The 22,831-nt window shown below is 35.5% G+C and overlaps 1 protein-coding gene and 3 long non-coding RNA genes across 11 annotated transcripts in view; 3 read left to right on the forward strand and 1 right to left on the reverse strand.

Moving 5' to 3' along the window:
• The window catches only part of LOC126626321 (transmembrane 9 superfamily member 3-like), a 28,483-nt gene extending 18,287 nt beyond the window's left edge, over positions 1–10,196 (reverse strand). Inside the window, exons 1-12 of one of the 8 annotated variants that reach the window (XM_050295620.1) lie at positions 8,552–8,819; positions 8,292–8,360; positions 8,117–8,188; positions 7,946–8,017; positions 6,211–6,390; positions 3,374–3,414; positions 2,728–3,264; positions 2,459–2,606; positions 2,191–2,262; positions 2,016–2,087; positions 1,844–1,915; positions 1,418–1,701 (exon numbers count right to left, since the gene is read on the reverse strand). In XM_050295620.1, coding sequence (XP_050151577.1) covers positions 1,500–1,701; positions 1,844–1,915; positions 2,016–2,087; positions 2,191–2,262; positions 2,459–2,606; positions 2,728–3,264; positions 3,374–3,414; positions 6,211–6,390; positions 7,946–8,017; positions 8,117–8,188; positions 8,292–8,360; positions 8,552–8,658 — 1,644 coding nt within the window. In that variant the 5' untranslated portion in view covers positions 8,659–8,819 and the 3' untranslated portion in view covers positions 1,418–1,499. Of the gene's footprint in view, positions 1–1,417; positions 1,702–1,843; positions 1,916–2,015; positions 2,088–2,190; positions 2,263–2,458; positions 2,607–2,727; positions 3,265–3,373; positions 3,415–3,540; positions 3,717–6,210; positions 6,391–7,945; positions 8,018–8,116; positions 8,189–8,291; positions 8,361–8,551; positions 8,820–9,470; positions 9,512–9,962 lie in introns of those variants that run through there. The other 7 variants (XM_050295621.1, XM_050295614.1, XM_050295613.1 and 4 more) reach the window with 7 other exon arrangements.
• Positions 1,812–22,132, forward strand: LOC126626333 (uncharacterized). Its single transcript, XR_007624657.1, has 3 exons — positions 1,812–1,944; positions 21,583–21,623; positions 21,989–22,132. It is a non-coding gene; the product is annotated as an uncharacterized LOC126626333 (long non-coding RNA).
• LOC126626331 (uncharacterized) lies at positions 2,876–9,146 on the forward strand. Its single transcript, XR_007624655.1, has 2 exons — positions 2,876–2,995; positions 9,099–9,146. It is a non-coding gene; the product is annotated as an uncharacterized LOC126626331 (long non-coding RNA).
• LOC126626332 (uncharacterized) lies at positions 11,466–12,294 on the forward strand. The gene is made up of 2 exons (XR_007624656.1): positions 11,466–11,738; positions 11,902–12,294. It is a non-coding gene; the product is annotated as an uncharacterized LOC126626332 (long non-coding RNA).
• Positions 22,133–22,831: the final 699 nt, after the last annotated feature.

Genomic DNA, 22,831 nt, shown 5'->3' on the forward strand with positions numbered 1-22,831 from the left:
CATAGAAAATATTTCGAGAAAATAAAAAATTTATATTTTTTACAAAAAAACGTGGATTAACACTCACTATTTTATGTCGGTTTCACAAAAATGTGGACTGATAGCCATACTTTTTAGTCAATTTTGAAAACTCGTACAAAAATTATCATTATCTCTATTTGTTTTCACCTTCCTCTAACCATGATGTTTTTAAAATTAGTTAAGGCTTTCTGTTTATATTCTTGTGGGTGTAACCGTTTTGGCATTATTTTGGATATCACTACTATTTTCTTCACTTATTTTTAATTTGAAATTTAAATATTTTATTAAAAGTACTGTTGTGGCATAATAAACCGTAAAATCAATTCCAAATGCCTTACAAACTTTCACTTAATGCTCAAGAAAATCATATTGCAAAAAATAAAGGATTTGTATTTTTCACAACATATGTAAGTTTATACACACTCACGATTTTTAATCAGTTTGTAAACTCTTGCTATAATCATTAAATATGGCTGTTTTTGCCTTACCGTAACATTTTTAAATTAATTTAAGGCTTTCTCGTTACATTCTTGAGGGTGTAAACCCATTGTTAGCAATGGAGACACATGGCACAGTTATGGAGGAGGATAAAGGTCGCATTTGATTAGGAGAAGTGAGCAAAACGGATTCTTACTAGGGTAATGTTAGAGAAGCAAAATTTGTAAATTAAATGACATAAAAATTGATAATTGAATTATTGATAAACGTGCTAATTTTTTATTGATGACATATCATTTAATTTTGTATATTTTATTTACAAAATTTAGTCTTTCTAACATTACCTTGAAAAAGATACTGCAACTAATAATATTGGCTCATTGTGTTTAGTCACAACATTTTTTTTTTGAATAATACTAGAGAGATCAAATTTGTATACAAAATTTACAAACTAAACTATGTGTCACCAATAAAAATAAGCACGTTTACCAACGTTTAAGTAATAAACAAATCAACTTTTATGTTATTTAGTTTACAAATTTAGTCCCTAACTCTAAGTAACATTAGCTTTTTTTTTTTTTTTTTAAGAATGAGAATCCTCTCCGGATCCTCCAATCGTGTCCGTTGATCATACATCATACAATCAGTTTTCATCAGGTACTAATCATATTTAATTTTAAATAAAAAAATTTACAATGATTTTTAACCGCACGATATAACGGATATGTTTGGAAGATTTTCAAAATTCTCATAAGATCCAGAGAGGTAGGATCCGGAGAGGATCCTCGTTCATAGGAGTCAATCCCAGACCCCAACGCTTTACTGTAAAATATGGTGATATATGATAAAAAAATAAAATAAACAAAAGAGTGTTGCAAAGTTGAATTAAGTCTACCAAATCAAAATATCCCGGCATGGCGATGGCACCATACCGCTTTAATTCTTCTTGCAAGAGAAATGGAATGAAGCACTTACATAGACTAGAATTTATTTAGTTTCATAGTGAACATGGCGGTTGACCATCAAACTCGGCAAACTTTTTATTGGTTACTGAAGATATAAAAAAGAAATATGCCACCGAGTATCATCTGTAGCTTGTGAGTACTGCATTCCTTGCCTCCTGAACGAGAAGGGGGTGGAGGAGAAGGGGGTGGAGGAGAAGGGGGTGTTTGTCGCGCGGCTCTCACGGCTGGACAGGACGTTGCTCGGCAAGGCATTCCATCGAGACAATTCTCTCTCACGCTGACGAAACAGTTTGAAAGAAAAACATATAGCCTTTTAGGAAACGTTACGTTAAAGATAATGGAACCAACAGATTTCTAGCAACATCAGATCAAATAAAGAACTGAAACATATGAAGTGGGTCGAGAAACGTTTCGCTTACTCCAAAGTAAGGTTTTTGTTGTTTAAAAGAGAGGTAGGTATGGATCCAGTGAGTCTGTTCCTTGACAAATTCCTGAGAAGAAATTGAAAAACAAAAGACAGGTGTTATCAAATTCCTGAGAAGAAATTGCTAGCTACTACGGTTGTTTAAATCATTAAATCATGAAACTCACAGTAGTTTTAGATTAGGCAAGGAGCCAAGGAAATCCGGAATAGTTCCATACATGCAGTTGTTGTGAAAATCACTACAAATCGAAAGAGAGAAATTCATTAGAATCTTGAAAATTAATTATTAGATCAATGCAACTGTTTACGGAACATTTGAATATATAATTACATACAACTCACATTTTCTGCAGCTCATCCATGGACCTAATGGCGCCCGGAAATTGGCCAGTCAAGCGTCGGCTGCTGAGATTCCTGTTTGTTTTTTTCATTTTCGACATGATCAGAAGTTCAATTATATGTATACAAGTAACTGCATATGTATTGATCAAAACTGTTTCATTTCGACATGTTAAAACTTGGATCTTACCTGATAAACTATACATTTCGAAAAATTGAGTAGTAATGAAACAAAGAGAGATGGAGAAAAGTTTATATACACACTACTTACAATGATGTTACAAGACGACCGGTAGGAAGATTACTACAGTTATACCAGTCCCCGTTACGTTTACACCAGTTACCGTCAGAAGGATCACCTTTCAAGCGTTTTAGTCCTTCTTGCACTAGTTCTTTTAGCAGTTCAGCTAGCTTTTTCGCTGAATCAATTATGACGCACAAAAGTATTATATACCAGATGAAATAATGAATGTCGAAGATACAAATACACGTGTTAATTGATTAAATGAAATGGGATTAAGGAGTAGAAAAATAATTAACCATATTCAAGGTTTGGGAGTAGACGCCGAGTGGTAGTATATAATTCATAGGCATCGACGAGAGGAGGCAAGGATGAGGACTGAGCATACTTATCCATCCTCTTATCGAAAGGAGTGGTTGTTTCCTTCCACTCCACAGTATACATGAATTCAACATCAACTTCTTTATCCTCTGAAAGGTCAGCCAGTGCATTTGGATCTGTTCGAACATTGACTTCAATCACGCGGTCCTTGTTATAATAGAGATCAAAATGAATGTGCTTATAAAGGTAGGTCTTGTACTCGCTCGGGGGGTCTTTGCCTTCCTTGTCAACCTTCCCTATGAAACCCCAAATGGGCAAGTCATCATAATACATCTGGAAGTAATAGTCCTTGTTGACAGCAGATCTGAACCGGCCTACTTCTTCCTTTGTGAGTGTTTTCTTGCAAGCTACTTCGGGATCTTTATGCCTTAGGAACTCAAGTTTGTAAGGAGCACTGACTAAACGATCCCCATTCAATACTTCACCAAGAGCTTCCCCCTTCTCTGTCACCGCATCTGCAATTAGGATCCAAATAATTAGGTAAATTCAATTCGTCGGAGAACATGAACACGTATTGTGAAGGAAGTAAATATGAAAGAAACGAATCGATTTGTTGATACAAACCTGGTGAGCAGAATGGGAGATCAAAGTATCCGTACGCTTCACTGGAAGCACCCCAAAAAAACAAAAAACAAAAAGAACAAAAATTTAGACAATCAGGAACACCAAATTTCCACCACAATCAAACTAACATACAATTTATTATCTGGGGTGGAGTGCTGGGGTTTTACCTGGGGTTGTGAAACGGGCCAACCTTGTTGGCATACAGAGGGACAAAATCTCCTTCCTTGTACCGATGATCCGACCCGTCGGACCTGACTAGATCCGCACCGGACAGAATTAGCAAGGCGATGATGCAATGTACTCCCACCGCCATGGTCTTCCCCATTCTCTCTCTCTCTAATCTCTGGAGAGACAAGACAACCACGTTCAGTATATCTTATCTATCTACATACCTATCTTATATATATATAAAGCCAATGGAAAAGTGCACAGTGCAAAACAGTCCACATATTTCTGGAGAGACAAGACAACCACGTTCAGTATATTTTATATATATAAAACCCAGTGGAATGGCACTGTTCATCATGTGAGAGAGCACACCGTTTACCAACAGTGAAAGGACGGAACCGCCTTTGGTTTCTGCTTGGGTCCCGTACCGTTCACACTTTGCTACAATCAAAAATCCGTTTTGTCCTCTGTCTCTCGTCAGAATGTACTGCCCTCTGTGCTACATTCGAAGCCTATGAAAAAACAACCAAAAGAAAAAATGCGAAGACCCATTCCTCGAACAGAGATAATAAATGCGAAGATCCATTCCTCAAAAAGATAGAGGACAAGAGGGATGCCACAGTTGCGTGATGGAAGCAACGAAGGGCCATTCGAAAAAGAGATAATAAATGTGATGTTGGGGGGGGGTGGGGAAGCAATGTTCATCTTGTGTTCTTGGTTTTTTAAACTCACATGCAGCATTTGTGGGGCAGAAAAGATGAAACAATAATTGAAAAACTGACGGGATGGACAAAAAAAATATTTAAAAAATAAGAGTTAAACCAGGCCACATGTTTGTGGCACAGCAAACAATAAAAAATTATAAAAAAATTGAATACATGCAAAAACAATTATTAACAATTGTGAGAAGCCGTGATTTTTTTTTAAAAAAATTTTAACGAAAAATTTGCGATACTGTTCATTTTAACGAAAAACCACATTTTTACACTAAAAGTCAATCATGATACTATTCACTTTATCTTTTATTTTATCTTTATTATTAAAACTCAAAGTTTCCAAACTTTTTTCATTAGTTTTTTTTTTTTTTACTGTTATTCTAACTCAAACTCTAGGTTGGCCTGCTGTCTCTCATTACTTTGCCTCTGGTTATTTTATTTTATTGGTTTTGCTCTGTTTTTCAAATTTGCAGTATTATTTTGAGGACGGATATAATTTGGTCAAATTCATCATGCTGGTGTAACAAGCAGGCCTATTTGTTAATCTCCAGATTGGCCCTTATGTTTGCGCTAAATGGAACCTCAGGTAATTATTTTTGTTAAGAATATTTTTTTGTGTTTTTCTGTTTCTGAAACAAAGGATTCCAGTTTGGCCGAAATATGTCTCCGGAATCGCTTTTTAAAGGACAATGAGCCTTTCAAGTTAGGATATTATAAATCTTCCGTTACTCCAATGCAATTTAATTTTTTTAATAAATAATTTTAAAGCTAACTTTAACTGGTCGGGTTTTCTTAGTAATTTATGTGAAACAATGTTAGAATTGCTTTTAGGTGATGGAAAAAACTTTTTAGTCATTTTATAAGCAAATCTCAAACATGACGCCAATCTTTTAACTTAATAATCTATTTGTTACTAACTTTTTCCTTCTTCATTCAATCATGTAGAAAGAAAGATGCGATCCAAGCTACCGTCCAAGAAATAGATTATAATTTATTGACGATATGTGCTTATCAACAGTTTTTAAACATTTTAAAGAAATCTTACAAAGCTAATTGGCAAATTGCAAGATATTTTGAAATACAATACTGTAGTACAACCTTTGAAAAAAAAAAGGTTGCCAATGAAAGATTTGAGACCAATAGTTAAATTTGTATTGAAAATATGAGGTACAAAGTATAATAAAGCATTTATAAAAGGACGATTACCCTTTTTTTTAATACATTTTTAAAGATCTTATAAATCTTTTCCTACATCCATGCATTTGTTTCTCAGTTCACAATTCAGCAGAATGAGAGTATATTTATGTTTGCAATAAGACGTGAATTCTAACCTTTATTCATATTTGCAGGCTAAGAGTTGTGGTAGAAGAGTTTATTGTGGTTAGCTTAGAGTAATATGTGAGATTAGCAATTTGAAGAGTACTTTCTCCTCGTATGTTTGCTTTGACATTTGTAAATCGTAATTTTTATTTATCTCTTCATGGCGTACTTAAATTTTTAGATCAGTATATGTATTTGTTTTTGACATTTCTTATTATATGTATTAGAAAACTGACCGAAGAAAGTTTCCAATTTTATTATCTAGTCTAGCAAAAACAGAGTTAAGCTTCGAAGAACAATACACATGCAATTTCAACGAAAACAAAACACAGGTTGACTAAAGAACTTGATGGCAAATGACTAAGAACCCAAATCAAATCTTTCAAAAACAGATCAAGCTCTGATATTTACGCATAGCCAATGAAAATTCAATTTCCAAATCACAATGTCTAGCTTATACGAGTTGAACCAGAACTTGTAAAGCATGCAAATTTTCTCAGTAACCAAACAAATGGGTGGGAATAAACTCAGATACATAACGATTAACAGTGAAATGAACAAACCCAGAAGCTGAACTGAGCTAAGAAAGCATGGAACTTTGAGATCGAGCAGGGTGGAGTGCTGGGGTTTTACCTGGGGTTGTGAAACGGGCCGACCTTGTTGGCATACAGAGGGACAAAATCTCCTTCCTTGTACCGATGATCCGACCCGTCGGACCTGACTAGATCCGCACCGGACAGAATTTGCAAGGCGATGATGCAATGTACTCCCACCGCCATGGTCTTCCCCATTCTCTCTCTTTCTCTCCCTAATCTCTGGAGAGACAAGACAACCACGTTCAGTATATCTTATCTATCTATATATATATATATATATACACACACATGTATATGTATATGTATCTTCTATATCTTATATTAAAAAATTTACAATGATTTTTAACTGCACAATATACGATAAACGGATCTAATTGAAGGATTTCCAAAATTCTCATAAGATCCAGAGAGGTAGGATCCGGAGAGGATCCTCGTTCATAGGAGTCAATCCCAGACCCCAACGCTTTAATGTAAAATATGGTGATATATGATAAAAAAAATAAAATAAACAGAAGAGTGTTGCAAAGTTGAATTAGTCTACCAAATCACAATATCCCGGCATGGCGATGGCACCATACCGCTTTAATTCTTCTTGCAAGAGAAATGGAATGAAGCACCTATACAAACTACAATTTATTTAGTTTCATAGTGAGCATGGCGGTTGACTATCAAACTAGGCAAACTTTTTAATAGGTACCGAACATATAAAAAAGAATTATGCCACCGAGTATCATCTGTAGCTTGTCAGTACCGCATTCCTTGCCTCCTGAAGGAGAAGGGGGTAGTAGCCCTGCATTCTCGGTCACGCTGACGAAACAGTTTGAAAAAAAAACGCCTCGTTTGGCACACCGTATAGAGCACCGGTTGTTTGGTGCCCTCCTGTATTAAATAGTCACCGGATTAATTTAGTCAGTCTGCCTATTTAGTAGGGTATACACCTGCATAATAAACCCTTCCAAAAGGAGTGGATTATTAGTCTGGTTCCCTTCCCTCTCTTTCGCACTTCGTTCTCCAAGACACCTCCTCTCACCGACGTTGTTCTCCCCGTCTTCGTTCTTGTCGGCACCGCAAACACCTATGACCGCCACGTCCTCCTCTGCTACAAGAGCCCCGAGGCCTAGCCGTAGCGCGTCGAAGGCTCTGAGTCCTAGCCATCACACATCTTCCTTTGGGCTTCTTCTACAACTGGGGAGAGATTCTTGACTGAAATTGTAAGGGAAGAAGAAGAAGGAAGAGGGCGGGACGGATTTTGGGGTTGCGGCGGAGAGATCTGGGGAACAAAAGAGATGATTTCATTTCTTCTGCAATTGGGTCTTGCAAAGAAACATGGAGTATTTGCAGAGGTTCTTGACTGAAATTGCAGGGGAAGAAGAAGAAGAAGGGAGAGAGGGAGGGAGTTTGGGGGGTGCGGCGGAGAGATGGGGAACAAAAATGATGATTTTTTTTTTTAAATTTTAATTTTATTTTATTTTATTTAAATAAAGGAATATTTTGTTTGAATTCCTCATATCCGGTATAATACCAAACACACTATAAATAATACGGTTATTAATCCGATACTGCACCAAACGCCCGACTAATTTAGTTAGTACTATCTGGTGGCTATTTATCCTATCTGATAGAAATAAACAGTACAGTTCGAGCTGCCAAACAAGGCCATAGCCTTTTAGGAAACGTTACGTTAAAGATAATGGAACTAACAGATTTCTAGAAACATCAAATCAAATAAAGAACTGAAACATATGAAGTAGGTCGAGAAACGTTTCACTTACTCTAACGTAAGGTTTTCGTTATTTGAAAGAGAGGTAGGTGTGGATCCAGTGAGTCTGTTCCCTGACAAATCCCTGAGAAGAATTTGAAAAACAAAAGACAGGTGTTATCGAATCCGGCCCTATAGTGCTAGCTACTACGGTTGTTTAAATCATTTAAATCATGAAACTCACAGTAGTTCTAGATTAGGTAAGGAGCCAAGGAAATCCGGAATAGGTCCATTCAAGCTGTTGTTGTGAAAATCACTATAAATCGAAAGAGAGAAATTCATTAGAATCTTAAAAATTAATTATTAGATCAATGCAATTGTTTACGGAACATTTGAATATATAATTACATACAACTCACATTTCCAGCAGCGCATCCATGGATCCAAAGTCTGGAATTGGGCCAGACAAGCGTTGGCTGCTGAGATTCCTGTATGTTTTTTCATTTTCGACATGATCAGAAGTTCAATTATATGTATATAAGTAACTGCATATGTATTGATCAAAACTGTTTCATTTCGACATGATAAAACTTGGATTTTACCTGATAAACTATACATTTAGAAAAATTGGGTAGTAAACAAAGAAAGATGGAGAAAAGTTTATATATACACTACTTACGATGATGTTACACGACGACCGGTAGTAAAATTAGTACATTCATACCAGTTCACTACTAACGAGGCTGAAAGACCAAGGATCACCATTAAGTTTATCTTGCGTATCATATCCTCTTTCCAGTCCTTCAAATACACTTCCCAGTTTTTCTAGCCCTTCCACTGAATCAATTATGAGGCACAAAAATATTATATATCAGATGAAATAATGAATGTCGAAGATACAAATACACATGTTAATTGATTAAATGAAATGGGATTAAGGAGTAGAAAAATAATTAACCATCTTTAGGGTTGGTGATTAGAGGTCTAGTGATAGTATATAATTCATAGGCATTGACGAGAGGAGGCAAGGATGAGGACTGAGAATACTTATCCATCCTCTTATCGAAAGGAGTGGTTGTTTCCTTCCACTCCACAGTATACATGAATTCAACATCAACTTCTTTATCCTCAGTAAGGTCAACCAGTGCATTTGGATCTGTTCGAATATTGACTTCAATCACGCGTTCTTTGTTATAATAGAGATCAAAATGAATGTGCTCATAAAGGTAGGTCTTGTACTCGCTCGGGTCTTTGCCTTCCTTGTCAACCTTCCCTATGAAACCCCAAGTGGGCAAGTCATCATAATACATCTGGAAGTAATAGTCCTTGTTGACAGCAGATCTGAACCGGGCTACTTCTTCCTTTGTGAGTGTTTTCTTGCAAGCTACTTCGGTATCTTTATGCCTTAGGAACTCAAGTTTGTAAGGGGCACTGACTAAACGATCCCCATTCAATGCTTCACCAAGAGCTTCCCTTTTCTCTTTCACCGCATCTGCAATTAGGATCCAAATAATTAGGTAAATTCAATTCGTCGGAGAACATGAACACGTATTGTGAAGGAAGTAAATATGAAAGAAACGAATCGATTTGATACAAACCTGGTGAGCAGAATGGGAGATCAAAGTATCGGTACGTTTCACTGGAAGCACCCAAAAAATACAAAAAGAACAAAAATTTAGACCAACAGGAACACCAAATTTCCACCAGAATCAAACTAACGTACAATTTATTATCTAGTTTAGCAAAAACAGAGTTAAGCTTCGAAGAACAATACACATGCTATTTCGACGAAAAGAACTTGATGGCAAATGACTTAAGAACCCAAATCAAATCTTTTAAAAAACAGATCAAGCTCTGATATTTACACATAGCCAATGAAAATTCAATTTCCAAATCACAGTGTCTAGCTTATACCAGTTGAACCAGAACTTGTAAATCATGCAAATTTTCTCAGTAACCAAACAAATGGGTGGGAATAAACTCAGATCCATAACAATTAACAGTGAAATGAACAACAAACCCAGAAGCTGAATTGAGCTAAGAAAGCATGGACCTTTGAGATCGAGCAGGGTGGAGTGTTGGGGTTTTACCTGGGGTTGTGAAACGGGCCGACCTTGTTGGCATACAGAGGGACAAAATCTCCTTCCTTGTACCGATGATCGGACCCGTCGGACCTGACTAGATCCGCACCGGACAGAATTAGCAAGGCGATGATGCAGTGTACTCCCACCGCCATGGTCTTCCCCATTCTCTCTCTCTCTAATCTCTGGAAAGACAAGACAACCTTGTTCAGTATATATATTTGATTTGATTTCCTGGGTCTGGTTTGGGTCTTTGGCTTATGTATTTATTTTTGGTTTAATGAAATATTAATGTTGTCATTTAATCAACGGAACTTTAACGAAAAGCACCCGTACTGTTCATTTTAACGAAAAATCACATTTTTACACTAAAAAATCAATCTTGTTACTATTCACTTTACCTTTTATTTTGTCCTTATCATTAAAACTCAAAGTTTTCAAGCCATTTTCATTAGTTTTCCTTTTAATTAATCAAATGTGTTAAGATTTATAGACTTGGAATTTTTTTTCTATATTGTATGCTTATTTACTAACAAAATTAGAAGGCAGAGAATTAATAATCACATATTATTTTGTACACTTAATCTGTGTACAATATTTGTTCTATTTATTCAACTTGACAATCATAAATAGAAAAGAACATGCAAAAAGAAAAAGTTACCAAAAAAAACACGTTTTTAATATTATAATTTGTAACCAAATGCTTGAAAATTATGAAACATATCAATTGCAGGCTTGTGGTGACAAGGTTGTCTTTGACATGAAATTAAGAAAATGTAACATTTTCTTTTGTATCTTCTCTGATTTATAACGTCTCTCATTTAAAGCACGTAATTGTAATAAACATGTTTGTTTTGATTTTTTTTCTTGCACGCACAAAATAAAGAAAATTTTCACTTACACAATGTAATTAGTAATTTAATACTTAAAAAATTATGTAATTAGTGGCGTGGCGGTCAGAACCTTCAACTTCAACTTAGTGTATTAATATCGATAGGAAAAAATTATAAACTGAATTGAATTGAAATTATTGAATCACAATACCGGTAAATAAACATTTCATTAATATTCAAACAAAATAATTATTAGTTAATGTGGAAATAATTTGTTTTGTTTTAATGTGAAACAAAAAATAGGTGAACAAAGGTGACGGAGACGGGGGTGCCTCACCACGTCGTGAGATGTTTGATGCCTTATCGACGCTTTGGTACCTACCTTATGCCGTAGGGTGCGTCTCACGCTTCTCTTTTTCCATTTCTTCTTTCTTTCTCTGTCTACGTGGTGGCACGTGATTGGGGGGCTTTGTAGGAGTGAGGAATCTGGTGGTTTGGTGGGCAACGCCTTGGGATACACACACATATGTGAAATGAACAGTGTTGATACTCATCGTTTTGTAAACCAAAAAGGACATTATTATTTGGACAAGGATGGTCTGCCCTTCTTGTTCCTGTATCTTTCTGTATCCTCCTGTTTTGTACGATCACGGTTAAGCCATGTCAACATTTTATATTGTTTTTTTTATAAAAATAATAAGGAAAAAAAATAAATAGTAATATAAAATATTAACGTGATTTAACCGTGACCACACAAACAAAGGACATGGAAAGACACGAGAACAGGGCAGACAATCCTTGTACTTATTATTTTTCGAATTCATTGCTCTTCTTCCTCTTCCTCCAGATCTGCGCTTTAATTAATGTCTTGTACTACAAGGCGAAGAAATAGGATTGTGTGGTGGTGCTGCTTCTGCTATCTCATCTGCGCTTTAATGTCTTGTACAAAAAGGTGTACGTACGGTCTCCATCTTAAATGCGTTTCAGAAATGAAACCTTACTCCTACTTTTTCTGTTTCCACAAAGTTTATACTGTTCATGAACAGCGAACCAATGTCTGTATTTTGCTTTTCTTTTATTAATTTAATTTACTCACTTTTATGAAGGTGCTGTAGGAGGCTTGAGAGTCTCGAGACATGTCGATGAGACCGACAGCGGAGAAGAAACAAATAACAACATCATCAGCTTCATCAAATCCTCCTCCTCCTCCTTCAGTTAAGTCGTCGGCTCCTCCAAGTCCAAGAAGTAGTTCAAGCAGCAGCAACAAGTCCATCATGAATCGGAAACCCCCATGGCTCTTGCCCATCCTTGACGGTAGGAACATTTTCATTTGAATCATTTTTCTTCTCCCTTCAACTTTTACTCATAGACCTGGAGAACAACTTGCATAAAAAGGGACCATCATTTGGCGTTTAGTTGAATAATACAATGTTGCATGAAAATAATTTACAAATGAAAATGTTGTATTATTGAATTAAAATGCATACAAATTCATATCATTTAAGCCATTCTCTATAATTCTCTTTTAGAGAAAACTAATGAAAATGACTTGAAAACTTTATGTTTTAACGAAAATTACAAAATAAATGATGAAATGAATAGTACCAGAATTGACTTTTTAATGTAAAAAAATAATTTTTTGTCAAAATAAACAGTATCGTAAGTTTTTCATTAAAATTATATTCTTTTTATCTTTGTTTTGGTGCACGCATGATTGAATTGAACGACGTACTTGTGATCTTGACCAATCTACTTTAGTTTGATTATGGATGAAAAGTTAATGGAAAAGCTTAGGAGGGTTTTCGTGCAAGCACATGTGATGATGGGATGTGACAACTAACTAGGTAAACATACGTAGCTTGGAGTTTACCATCTTTGTCTGTTTGTCTGTCCATCTTCCTTTGTGTTTGAATTTCAAAACTCCATCTGATGAGTGGTGAGTAGTCTAGTCAGTAAGTAGTCTAGTCGGAAGATAAAAAGGCCATTGGCGTGTAAAAGTATATAATTGATTTTGTTTGATATTTATTCGAGGCAGGAAGGAAGGCACCGACCTCTCTCTTTCAGAGTAACTCCAGCGTGGGCTGGTGCTCTAGGGAAAGGCGATCAAATAGGGCCAGATTGCCCGATTGAACTGCTCCACCGTGTGGCAGTCCGAGGGACAGGCTGGGTCGGAGCTGCGGGCCTATGAGGAGTTGCCAGCCCGAAAGCATGGGTGGATATGACGCAAGGGCTGATGTCATCCTAGTGTCAGCCTTATTTTATATATTTTTCTATCAGGCGCATGAGCCTCACCCGCACGTAGGGGCGCGTCAGCCGACAGATTTTCAGAGGATGGGCCCGCGTCACAGTCTGCCGAGGTTACCGTTGGGAAGCCATGTGGCTTCCCACAGTCCGCTCGATCTCAATGGCTCTTTAAATTGGACCGTCCGATTTGCAATGGTAATAAAAATAAAAATAAATCTTATTTAATATCAACAGTTGGATCTGAGATCAACGGTTGATATTATTCTGCTTTATAAATTTAAAAATAAAAAATAGATTTAAAATTATGAAAAGTTACCATTGTGCCACGTGGTACAATCTGGAGTGTTGGAATTCAAATTTTTTAAAATCCAACGGTAGAGATTAATTAGTTGAATAAAAATTTAAAAAAAATTGTAAAAAATCTGAAAAATTTAAAAAAAAAATTGTTTTTACTTTTCTATAAATACCTTCTCATTATCATCTACCTTACACCACAATTTCATATTTTATCTACCCCATTTGGCACATTTGGGAGGGCTTCCACGATGTATTTTTCACTCTCTTCTTTCTTGGGAATCAAAAACCTACGAGGAAAAAGGACGTTCGGAGGAATAACATTAGAATGAAATGAAATTGGGACGTCTTTACTTGTGGTGGGTGGTTTAGAGGGCTTAAGGGGCTGCGACAAGGGTTGTTCTACCCTTTCCGTGTGTATGTCTTCTTCCTCCTCCTCAATCAGCAGCTCCTCATCCACTTCTAGGCTATGTTTGGATGTTTTTAGGTTAGCTCCAACCTCCATAGCACTTCTCAAAGTGATAGCATCATGGATTTCAAAATCTTCCTTCGAATTTTCAATAGTTAAGTTGGGGAGTTCACTTTGCTTTTGAATTTGTGCCATGAACTCCATAATCTGCCCAGTTTGCTTCTCTAATTCACTCGTCTTCTTGGCTTGATTTTGTATCTTTTTGTTTTGATTTTCTACTTTCTGATTCAAAGAGGTGAGTAACTTATTAAACATATCATCATCCAAAGACGTACCTGAATTGAATTGGGCAGATTGTTGTGGTGACTGTGACGGTTCATATGGCCAGTGATAGAACTTCTCTGATGGCGGCAGATATTCTTCTTGTTGTGAGCCATGCACCAAAGAGTTTAATTCATTAAGAATTTGATTGTAATCTATTGACGAGTCTGAGTTTGATTGGGCATATTGTATATGAGGTTGTGGTGGCTGCGATGGTTCATATGGCCAGTGATAGAACTCCTTTTCTTGCTGCCAATATCCATCTTGTTGGAATTGTTGCGGTTCTCCACACATGTAATCTGAATAATCTCTCTAATCCGAATTGTAAGCGTTGGAAAATATGTTGTCCCCTGATTAGCTATAACCTCGGTAACCCCAAGCATCTTCATTCGTAGCGAATTGAGAACATTGATGAGTTGGATATCCTTGCCCATAGGACACACCATATGTAGGGACACTTTGCATTGTGGTCCTTTCGGCATATTGTGACAATTGAGAAGTAAGTTTCGCCAATTGAGCTTGAATAGTAGCAAAATTCATGTCTTACTTCTCTAGTACTTGAAATCAAGGAAACAAAACTAAATCAAATATCATAAGTAAAAATAAGAGACACATATAGAAACAAAGTCAGTAACTAAAACAAAAAAACATGAAAATAAACAAAAAGAAATAACAAGGGGTTAGCAAAATTGCTAATCCCCGGCAACGGCGCCAAAATTTGATGCGATGAAAGTTAAGCACTCAAATTAAACCCTCTTTTGACAATTGTAGTATATGTATAAGTAAGGATCGTTCTGGACTAGGGATTAGGAGGGATTGCTAATCTAAACTAATCTGACTTACAAAAAGAAACTTAAAAACACTTAACTAGATTCTATAGACTCAAAACACTTAAAAACACAAACTAAAACAAATTCTAACTAATTAGACACACTAAAGTAAAGGGGATTGGGTTTTGGACGAAAATAAAGTAAAACAAAACAGAAACTAGAACTAAACAGATTTGCACGAAATTGGTTGTTTTGGATGGATTAGTTAGAGGTCCGTTCTTCACACATGACACGCTTGTACATGAATCGATTTCCAATTGCTTTTCAATAAACTATTATGCTCAACACCCCAGATTAACCGTGATGCACAAATTAACCCTCAGATTTTCCTTTACTCATTGAATTGGATGAATGCATGCGACAGCCCAAATCATTCTCTAAAAGTCCCCTATATGAATGCATAATAGAGATACAATCAGAGATCATTACGTTCAATGAAAATCATAAGTGTTGACGAGACAATTATAACTATGAATGCATGATACAATTGCCAAGAATTCAATTAACGCGATTGTGATAAACAACCTTCACTACTCATGAATATAAACTTGTAACGATTAGGTGAAACTCATTTATATTCTAGCATCTAATTCATGCATGAAAATTAAGTATGCATCCTTAATAAACATACAAGAATCAGTTGTGAATAAAATAGATAATTGAATTGCAATCACAACTTATCAAATAACAATTGGAAGAAATCAATTCATATCTCAAGCATGTTCATGGCTTCAAACTTTCCCCTAACTAAATAGGGGTTTAGCCACTCATAATAGCAACAAAATCAGAAAATGAATTTAACATTGGAAACAAAAGAAAGAAAACACCTAAACGCTCCAACGATCCAAGTTGACAGCACGCACGTCCAAACACTTTCTTTTCCTTCCTTTGCTACGGCACAAGGTGTTGGTGAGTGTTTGAATGTTTGTTTGTATGGAGGAATGGATGTAAATATGAATGGATGTGTTTGGATGAAGGTTGTATTGAAATATGAGTGAATGATCTAAAAAAATATCAACTCCATTTATGTTACACACACTTCCTTTTATAGAGGAAGTGCAAGGCAAAACATGGGTAAAATTGAGTGGTGTTGAAATGATTCAAAGGTGAAAGTGGAGTAATGATGCAAAGCATGGGTAAAATAGAGTGGTGATGAAATGATTCAAAGTAATGATGCATGAAATCTGAAATGATGGAGGGAACAAGGAATGGTGTAGCAATTAAGTGCAAGGAGGGAACATGGATGATGATAAGGTAATCTTGACTCATGTTTCTTCTTTGGTTGCTGAGCTCTTTGTCATTTTACATTAATTCTTCTTTATTTTTAACACATTCCAAGCCTCTTTAGTCTTCAATTTCGTCCATCCACCTTGCTCCATGCATGTGCTATCCATTCCAAGTCCAAAACTGCTCCAAAATGCACCAAAATGTACCTTATTGCTTTATAAGGCCTATAGATCTACAAACACACGAAAATAGCTTAAAATACATAATTAACTAAGAAATAACAACATAAATGCATGAGAACAAGCTAACTCAATCGCATAAATATGCTCATATCACTCATATGTAAATATCAGAAATTCCAGCCATACACATTGGCGATACCAACATCAGAAAATTTTCGCCATATTTATCATTAGCAAAACAAATATTATATTTTCCAGCCGTAACCTTCATTGGCAAAATAAATATCAGAATTTCAAATCAAACCATCAAAACTGGCAAATCAAATATCAGAAATTTCGGCCAAAATCATTGGAATTTCAAATCACAACTACTCACCACTATATATTAAACAAATCATAGCCTCGGGTTGTGATTTCATTCCCATTCATAACATCATCATTTCTTTCATAAATAATAGTTTCCAACCATAATTATCATGGCCATACAATTTTAAAATTTTTAGCCATAATCATTATTGGCAAAACAATGATTTCATCACCTTTTTCTTTTATCTCCATAAGTAACTAGTAGACTGGAAAAAATTGTAATATACCTGGCCAATACACATCACACATTTATCACTTCAATAATTCATTCTTGCAGCTCACACATGGAGCTTCTCCCTGGAAACATTGGGTCTTTGTGCCCACTCATCCATTGCTCACATTCCACGGCCTTTTCGCCCCGAATCAATATTTCTCAATGGCACAGGTACAATACGACTTTTCCATCTACTTGTCACAATTTCACAATCATCTTAATGTTCGAAATTTTCATAACGTATAACACAATATCAACCAAATTCAAGATTAATTCGAGACTTTACTCAAACATTCATCTTGGAAGCTATACCATGAAATATGATATTTTAAAATTTTTCTTCTCCCATTCAATCATACGAACACAACCATTTCACAATCATCCATATCCATGATTTATATGAAAGGCAGTCTAACTACTATTTGAAGTAATAATGATGCATCTAAATTTCATATCACATTTTCTAAGATTAAATAGAAATTAACTGAACCGCTTATTCTACGTACTATCAACATTCATCGACAGAAACTCTGCTTCGGAATAAGTTAGCACAATAGATGAGCTCAACATATCGATACCAACCAAGAGCAATGTCACATAAGCAACACAAGGCTTCAAACCAACAAGATCAAACGGTTAAGTCGCATCCCGTTAAAGTTACACATTACGTTACCCCAAACACCGTTGCAAGCCCATCAATGAATTTCACGTTTAGTCGAACCCTGTAACTCTTATTAAATTCCTTCATCCTACCAGTACAAGAATATATCTACTTTAAATTTTGTTATTCAATCAAATATCATGCCATCAATCACAAGAACTCAAACCACTTAATATAAAATTATAAGACTAAGATGGCATAGTTCAACCGAAGTCTACACTTTTTAAGTTTCCAAACCCCTCATGGCTATCTAACAAAAGAAATACAAAATTGCATAAACACTTCATGGAATTCGACATGCGTGAATCATTAGATTTCAGGGCTACATAACAAACCACACGATATTCAAGATTTCCATTTCATCAATCATATAAATCACTATGGTTCAACATGATACCTTAATCCATAGCATGTAACGTATCAAAGAACCAATGAAGCATAGTATTATTCTCAAGCCACGTTGACCTACTAATCTATTCATAATAATAACATTCACATCCCACATCATTCCACAATCACTTCAATTAATCATTTCCATGAATCAAAGACGAACGATATTAACGTCTAACTACGTTAATCAATCAATGAAATAACATATCATTTCATGAATCAACGATACACAATTTTAACTTTTAACTATGTTAGGCAATCAATAACATGGTAAATCCAATTTATATTCACAAGGTCTATTGTGGGTAATTCTCATTCACTCGAATCTAGGGTTCTAGATTAACTTTATGGAAATGAGCAAGAGCAAGGATTCTGGACCACTCAATGAAACTAAAATACCAAGCTGCTTCTAGTAATCTACCCAGACCTGTCATATGTACAATCATGCCTACATCAAGGAGATGGCACACTGGGCAAATCAGACACTCGGGTAAGCTACGAAGCTCGAGTGAGTGACAATAATACAAGTATGTGATATTCAATTAAAACAGACCATCAATCACAATCTATAAACATCAAATATAGAATCAGGCTTTATGGAATCATAATCAAGTCGCTGAAAACTCCGTAGGAGTCACCCAGACATCCAACGGTTTTTCTAATTCAAACCACAAGATTCTTAAAAACCATTGTTCATATGTACATTAAAAACTAGGGCTAGAGGAACGCAGTTCGGCCGAAGCCTACATATGTAACCAAACAGGAAGTGGCCCCCTATCGCGGATTAACCAAGCAGAACCACCCATGCAGTAACCAAGTAGGCAGTGACCCCCTATCGCGGATTAACCAAGTGAGCCACTCCTACGCATCTGTTAGGCAATGATCACTCTTAAGTGTGTGTGTGTATGGCCATACCAAAGATATAAGGATCGCCTATCACGGATTAACCAAGCACGATCCATAGAAAATATGGTCCCCTATCGCGGATTAACCAAGCAGGACCAAGATAACTAAGTAGGTAGTGACCCCCTATCGCGGATTAACCAAGCAGAGTCACACCTACGAAACTGTTAGGCCGTGATCACCTATCACGGATTAACCAAGCATGATCACTCCTAAAGTATGTATGACCATAAGAATCGCCTATCGTAATGCATCTTGCTATTTATTGTTTAAGCCTCACATACTTGTGACTTTAATATCTGTAATTTAAAAAATATAGACTAAATATACATTTTAACATCTCTATATTTTCACTTATTTTTTTTTTACATTTCGACTTAAATATTCTACTAAATATACACTTGTTGCTCGATAAATCGTAAATCTACTTCCAAATACATTATAAAGATTTCCTTACTGCTCACGGAAAATATTTCAAGAAAATAAAAAATTTACATTTTTTAAAGAAAAACGTGGATGCTCACGGTTTTTAGTCGGTTTTGCAAATTCGTACATAAATCACCGTTCAATCTATTTATTTTCACATTCTCCTTCTTGTTGGTGTAAACCTGTTTTGGCATTATTTTGGACATCACTACTATTTTCTTCACTTATTTTTAATTTTTAGTTTAAATATTCTATTAAAAATACAGTTGTGGCATAAATCGTAAAATCAATTCCAAATGCCTTACAAAATTTCACTTAATGCTCAAGAAAATTATACTGCAAAAAATAAAGGATTTGTATTTTCACAACATATGTGAGTTTACACACACTCACGATTTTTAGTCAGTTTGTAAACTCTTGCTATAATCATCATTAAATATAGTTGTTTTCGCCTTACTGAAACATTTTTAAATTAACTTAAATCTTTCTCTTTATATTCTTGAGGGAGAAAACCCATGGTTAGTAATGGAGACACATGGCACAGTTTTGGAGGAGGATAAAGGTCGCATTTGATTAGGAGAAGTGAGCAAAACGGCTTCTTATTACGGTAATGTTAGAGAGACAAAATTTCTAAATTAAATGACATAAGAATTGATGATTGGATTATTACTTAAGCGTTGATAAACATGCTCCTTTCTTATTGGTGACATATCATTTAGTTTGTAAATTTTATCTACAAAATTTAGTCTCTCTAACATTACCTAAAAAAAATATTGCGACTAATACTATTGGGTCATTGTGTTTAGTAGCAATATTTTCATTTTGGATAATGTTAGGGAAACTAAATTTGTAGACTAAATTTACAGACTAAATGATTTGTCACCAATAAAAATGAGTACGTTTATCAACGTTTAAGTAATAATCCAATCATCAACTTCCATGTCATTTAGTTTACAAAATTTAGTCTACAAATTTAGTCTTTGACTCTCCGTAGCATTAGCTTTTTTTTTTTTTTTTAAGAATGAGGATCCTCTTTGTGAGGATTCGGGGTTCCTTCAATCGTGTCCGTTGATCGTATATCGTACAGTCAGTTTTCGTCAAGTAATATTCATATTTAATTTTAAATAAAAAAATTTATAATAATTTCTAACCGCACGATATATGATGAACAAATGTGATTAGAAAATTCTCAAGATCCTCATATGATCCAAAAAGGTAGGATCCGGAGAGGATCCTCCAATTTTAGTCGACCCAGAAAAAAGTAGTAAAGGGCGTTTCCGCAGCATCTAGTGGATCAGCTTCAAAGGCGGATTGAATCGGTAAGAGTCAATCCCAGACCTCAACGCCTTAATGTAAAATATGGTGGTATATGATAAAAAATAAAAGAAACAGAACAGTGTTGCAAAGTTGAAATAGTCTACCAAATCAAAATATCCCGGCATAGCACTATACCGCTTTTATTCTTGCAAGAGAAATGGAATGAAGCACTTATATAGATTACTATTTATTTAGTTTCATAGTGAACATGGCGGTTGACTATCAAACTTGGCAAACATTTTAAAAGTTACTGAACATATAAGAAAGAATTATGCCACCGAGTATCATCTGTAGCTTGTCAGTACTGCATTCCTTGCCTCCTGAAGGAGAAGGGGGTGTTTGTAGCCCTGCTGGCACCGCCGCTGGTACCAGTGCTGGTACCGAAGCTGGTACAGTCGCGGCTGGACAAGACATTCTAGAGAGACAATTCTCGAGGGTTGATTTGGTATTGTTGTGTTTTGTAAAAAAACTGTTGTGATGTGAGAATAAGCAGTTGTGAAATAAAGCAGTAGAGTGTTTGGTAAACTTTTTTGTAAAAATGCTTTTGAAAAAAAAAAAACAGTATTATAGTGTTTGGTAAACTTTTATGTAAAACAGATGTGAAAAAAAACCGGGTTTTCAAAGCTGGGTTTTGCAACTTCTTGTTTTTGGCTTTTTTCATCTAAAACTATGAAAAAAAGCTGAAGCTGAATGTTTACCAAACACAAAAAAACTCCAAACTTTTTTTTATACCAGCTTTTTTCAGAATCATCTCAATACCAAACCAGTGCTGACGAAACAGTTTGAAAGAAAAACACAGAGCCTTTTAGGAAACGTTACTTTAAAGATAATGGAACTAATAGATTTCTAGAAACATCAGATCAAATAAAGAACTGAAACATATGAAGTAGGTCGAGAAACGTTTCACTTACACTAATTTAAGGTTTTTGTTATTTGAAAGAGAGGTAGGTATGGATCCATTGAGTCTGTTCCCTGACAAATCCCTGAGAAGAATTTGAAAAACAAAAGACAGGTGTTATCGAATCCGGCCCTATAGTGCTAGCTACTACGGTTGTTTGGTATTGCTGTGCTTTGAAAAAAAGCTGCTGTGAAAATAAGTGGCTGTGCTGTGAGAATAAGCGGCTGTGAAATAAATCAGCAGAGTGTTTGGTAAACTTTTTTGTAAAAGTGCTTTTGGAAAAAAAAGCAGTCAAATAGTGGGTTTTTTCATTAAAGAAGCATTGTAGCTCCGTGTGCTTTGAAAAAAAGCCATTTTTCCAAAGCTGCAAATAGCAGCTTCAGCTTTTTCCTTTGATTTCAGCTTATTATCACAGCAGCTTCCAAAATAAGCCCTTTTTTTTCAGTTTACCAAACACCTAAAACCCTCACAGCTTTTTTTCATGGGTGCTTTTTTTTTAAGCACCTCACTCCCAAACTAGGTCTAAATCATGAAACTCACAGTAGTTTTAGATTAGAGAAGGAGCCAAGGAAATCCGGAATAGGTCCATCCAAGCTGTTCTTGTGAAAATCACTATAAATCGAAAGAGAGAAATTCATTAGAATCTTAAAAATTAATTATTAGATCAATGCAATTGTTTACGGAACATTTGAATATATAACCATGGAACTAAAGTCTGGAAGTGGGCCAAACAAGCCAAAGCCGCTGAGATTCCTGTATGTTTTTTCATTTTCGACATGATCAGAAGTTCAATTATATGTATATAAGTAACTGCATATGTGTTGATCAAAACTGTTTCGTTTCGACATGATAAAACTTGGATCTTACCTGATATACTATACATTTAGAAATATTGAGTAGTAATGAAACAAAGAAAGATGGAGAAAAGTTTATATATACACTACTTACAATGATATTATACGAGGAATGGCAGTAGTATTAGTACATTCAACCCATTCCCATGCAAACGAGGATGGAAGACAAGGATCACCACTCCATTTCTCTAGTATCTCAAATCCTCTTTGCAGTGCTTCTAGCCCTTCCACTGAATCAATTATGAGGCACAAAAATGAAATAATGAATGTCGAAGATACAAATACACGTGTTAATTGATTAAATGAAACGGGATTAAGGAGTAGAAAAATAATTAACCATCTTTAGTGTTGGTTCCTTGGGTTAGAGGTCCAGTGATAGTATATAATTCATAGGCATTGACGACAGGAGGCAGAGTGGAATCATCAGATGCGTGTACAGAGAAATTAGTGTTAGAAGAAACAGTGGTGTTGGTAATATAGACTGGATACACTTCCAAAAGGTGGGACGA

This window comes from Malus sylvestris, chromosome 6, assembly GCF_916048215.2.
Source record: "Malus sylvestris chromosome 6, drMalSylv7.2, whole genome shotgun sequence".
Lineage (NCBI taxonomy): Eukaryota > Viridiplantae > Streptophyta > Magnoliopsida > Rosales > Rosaceae > Malus > Malus sylvestris.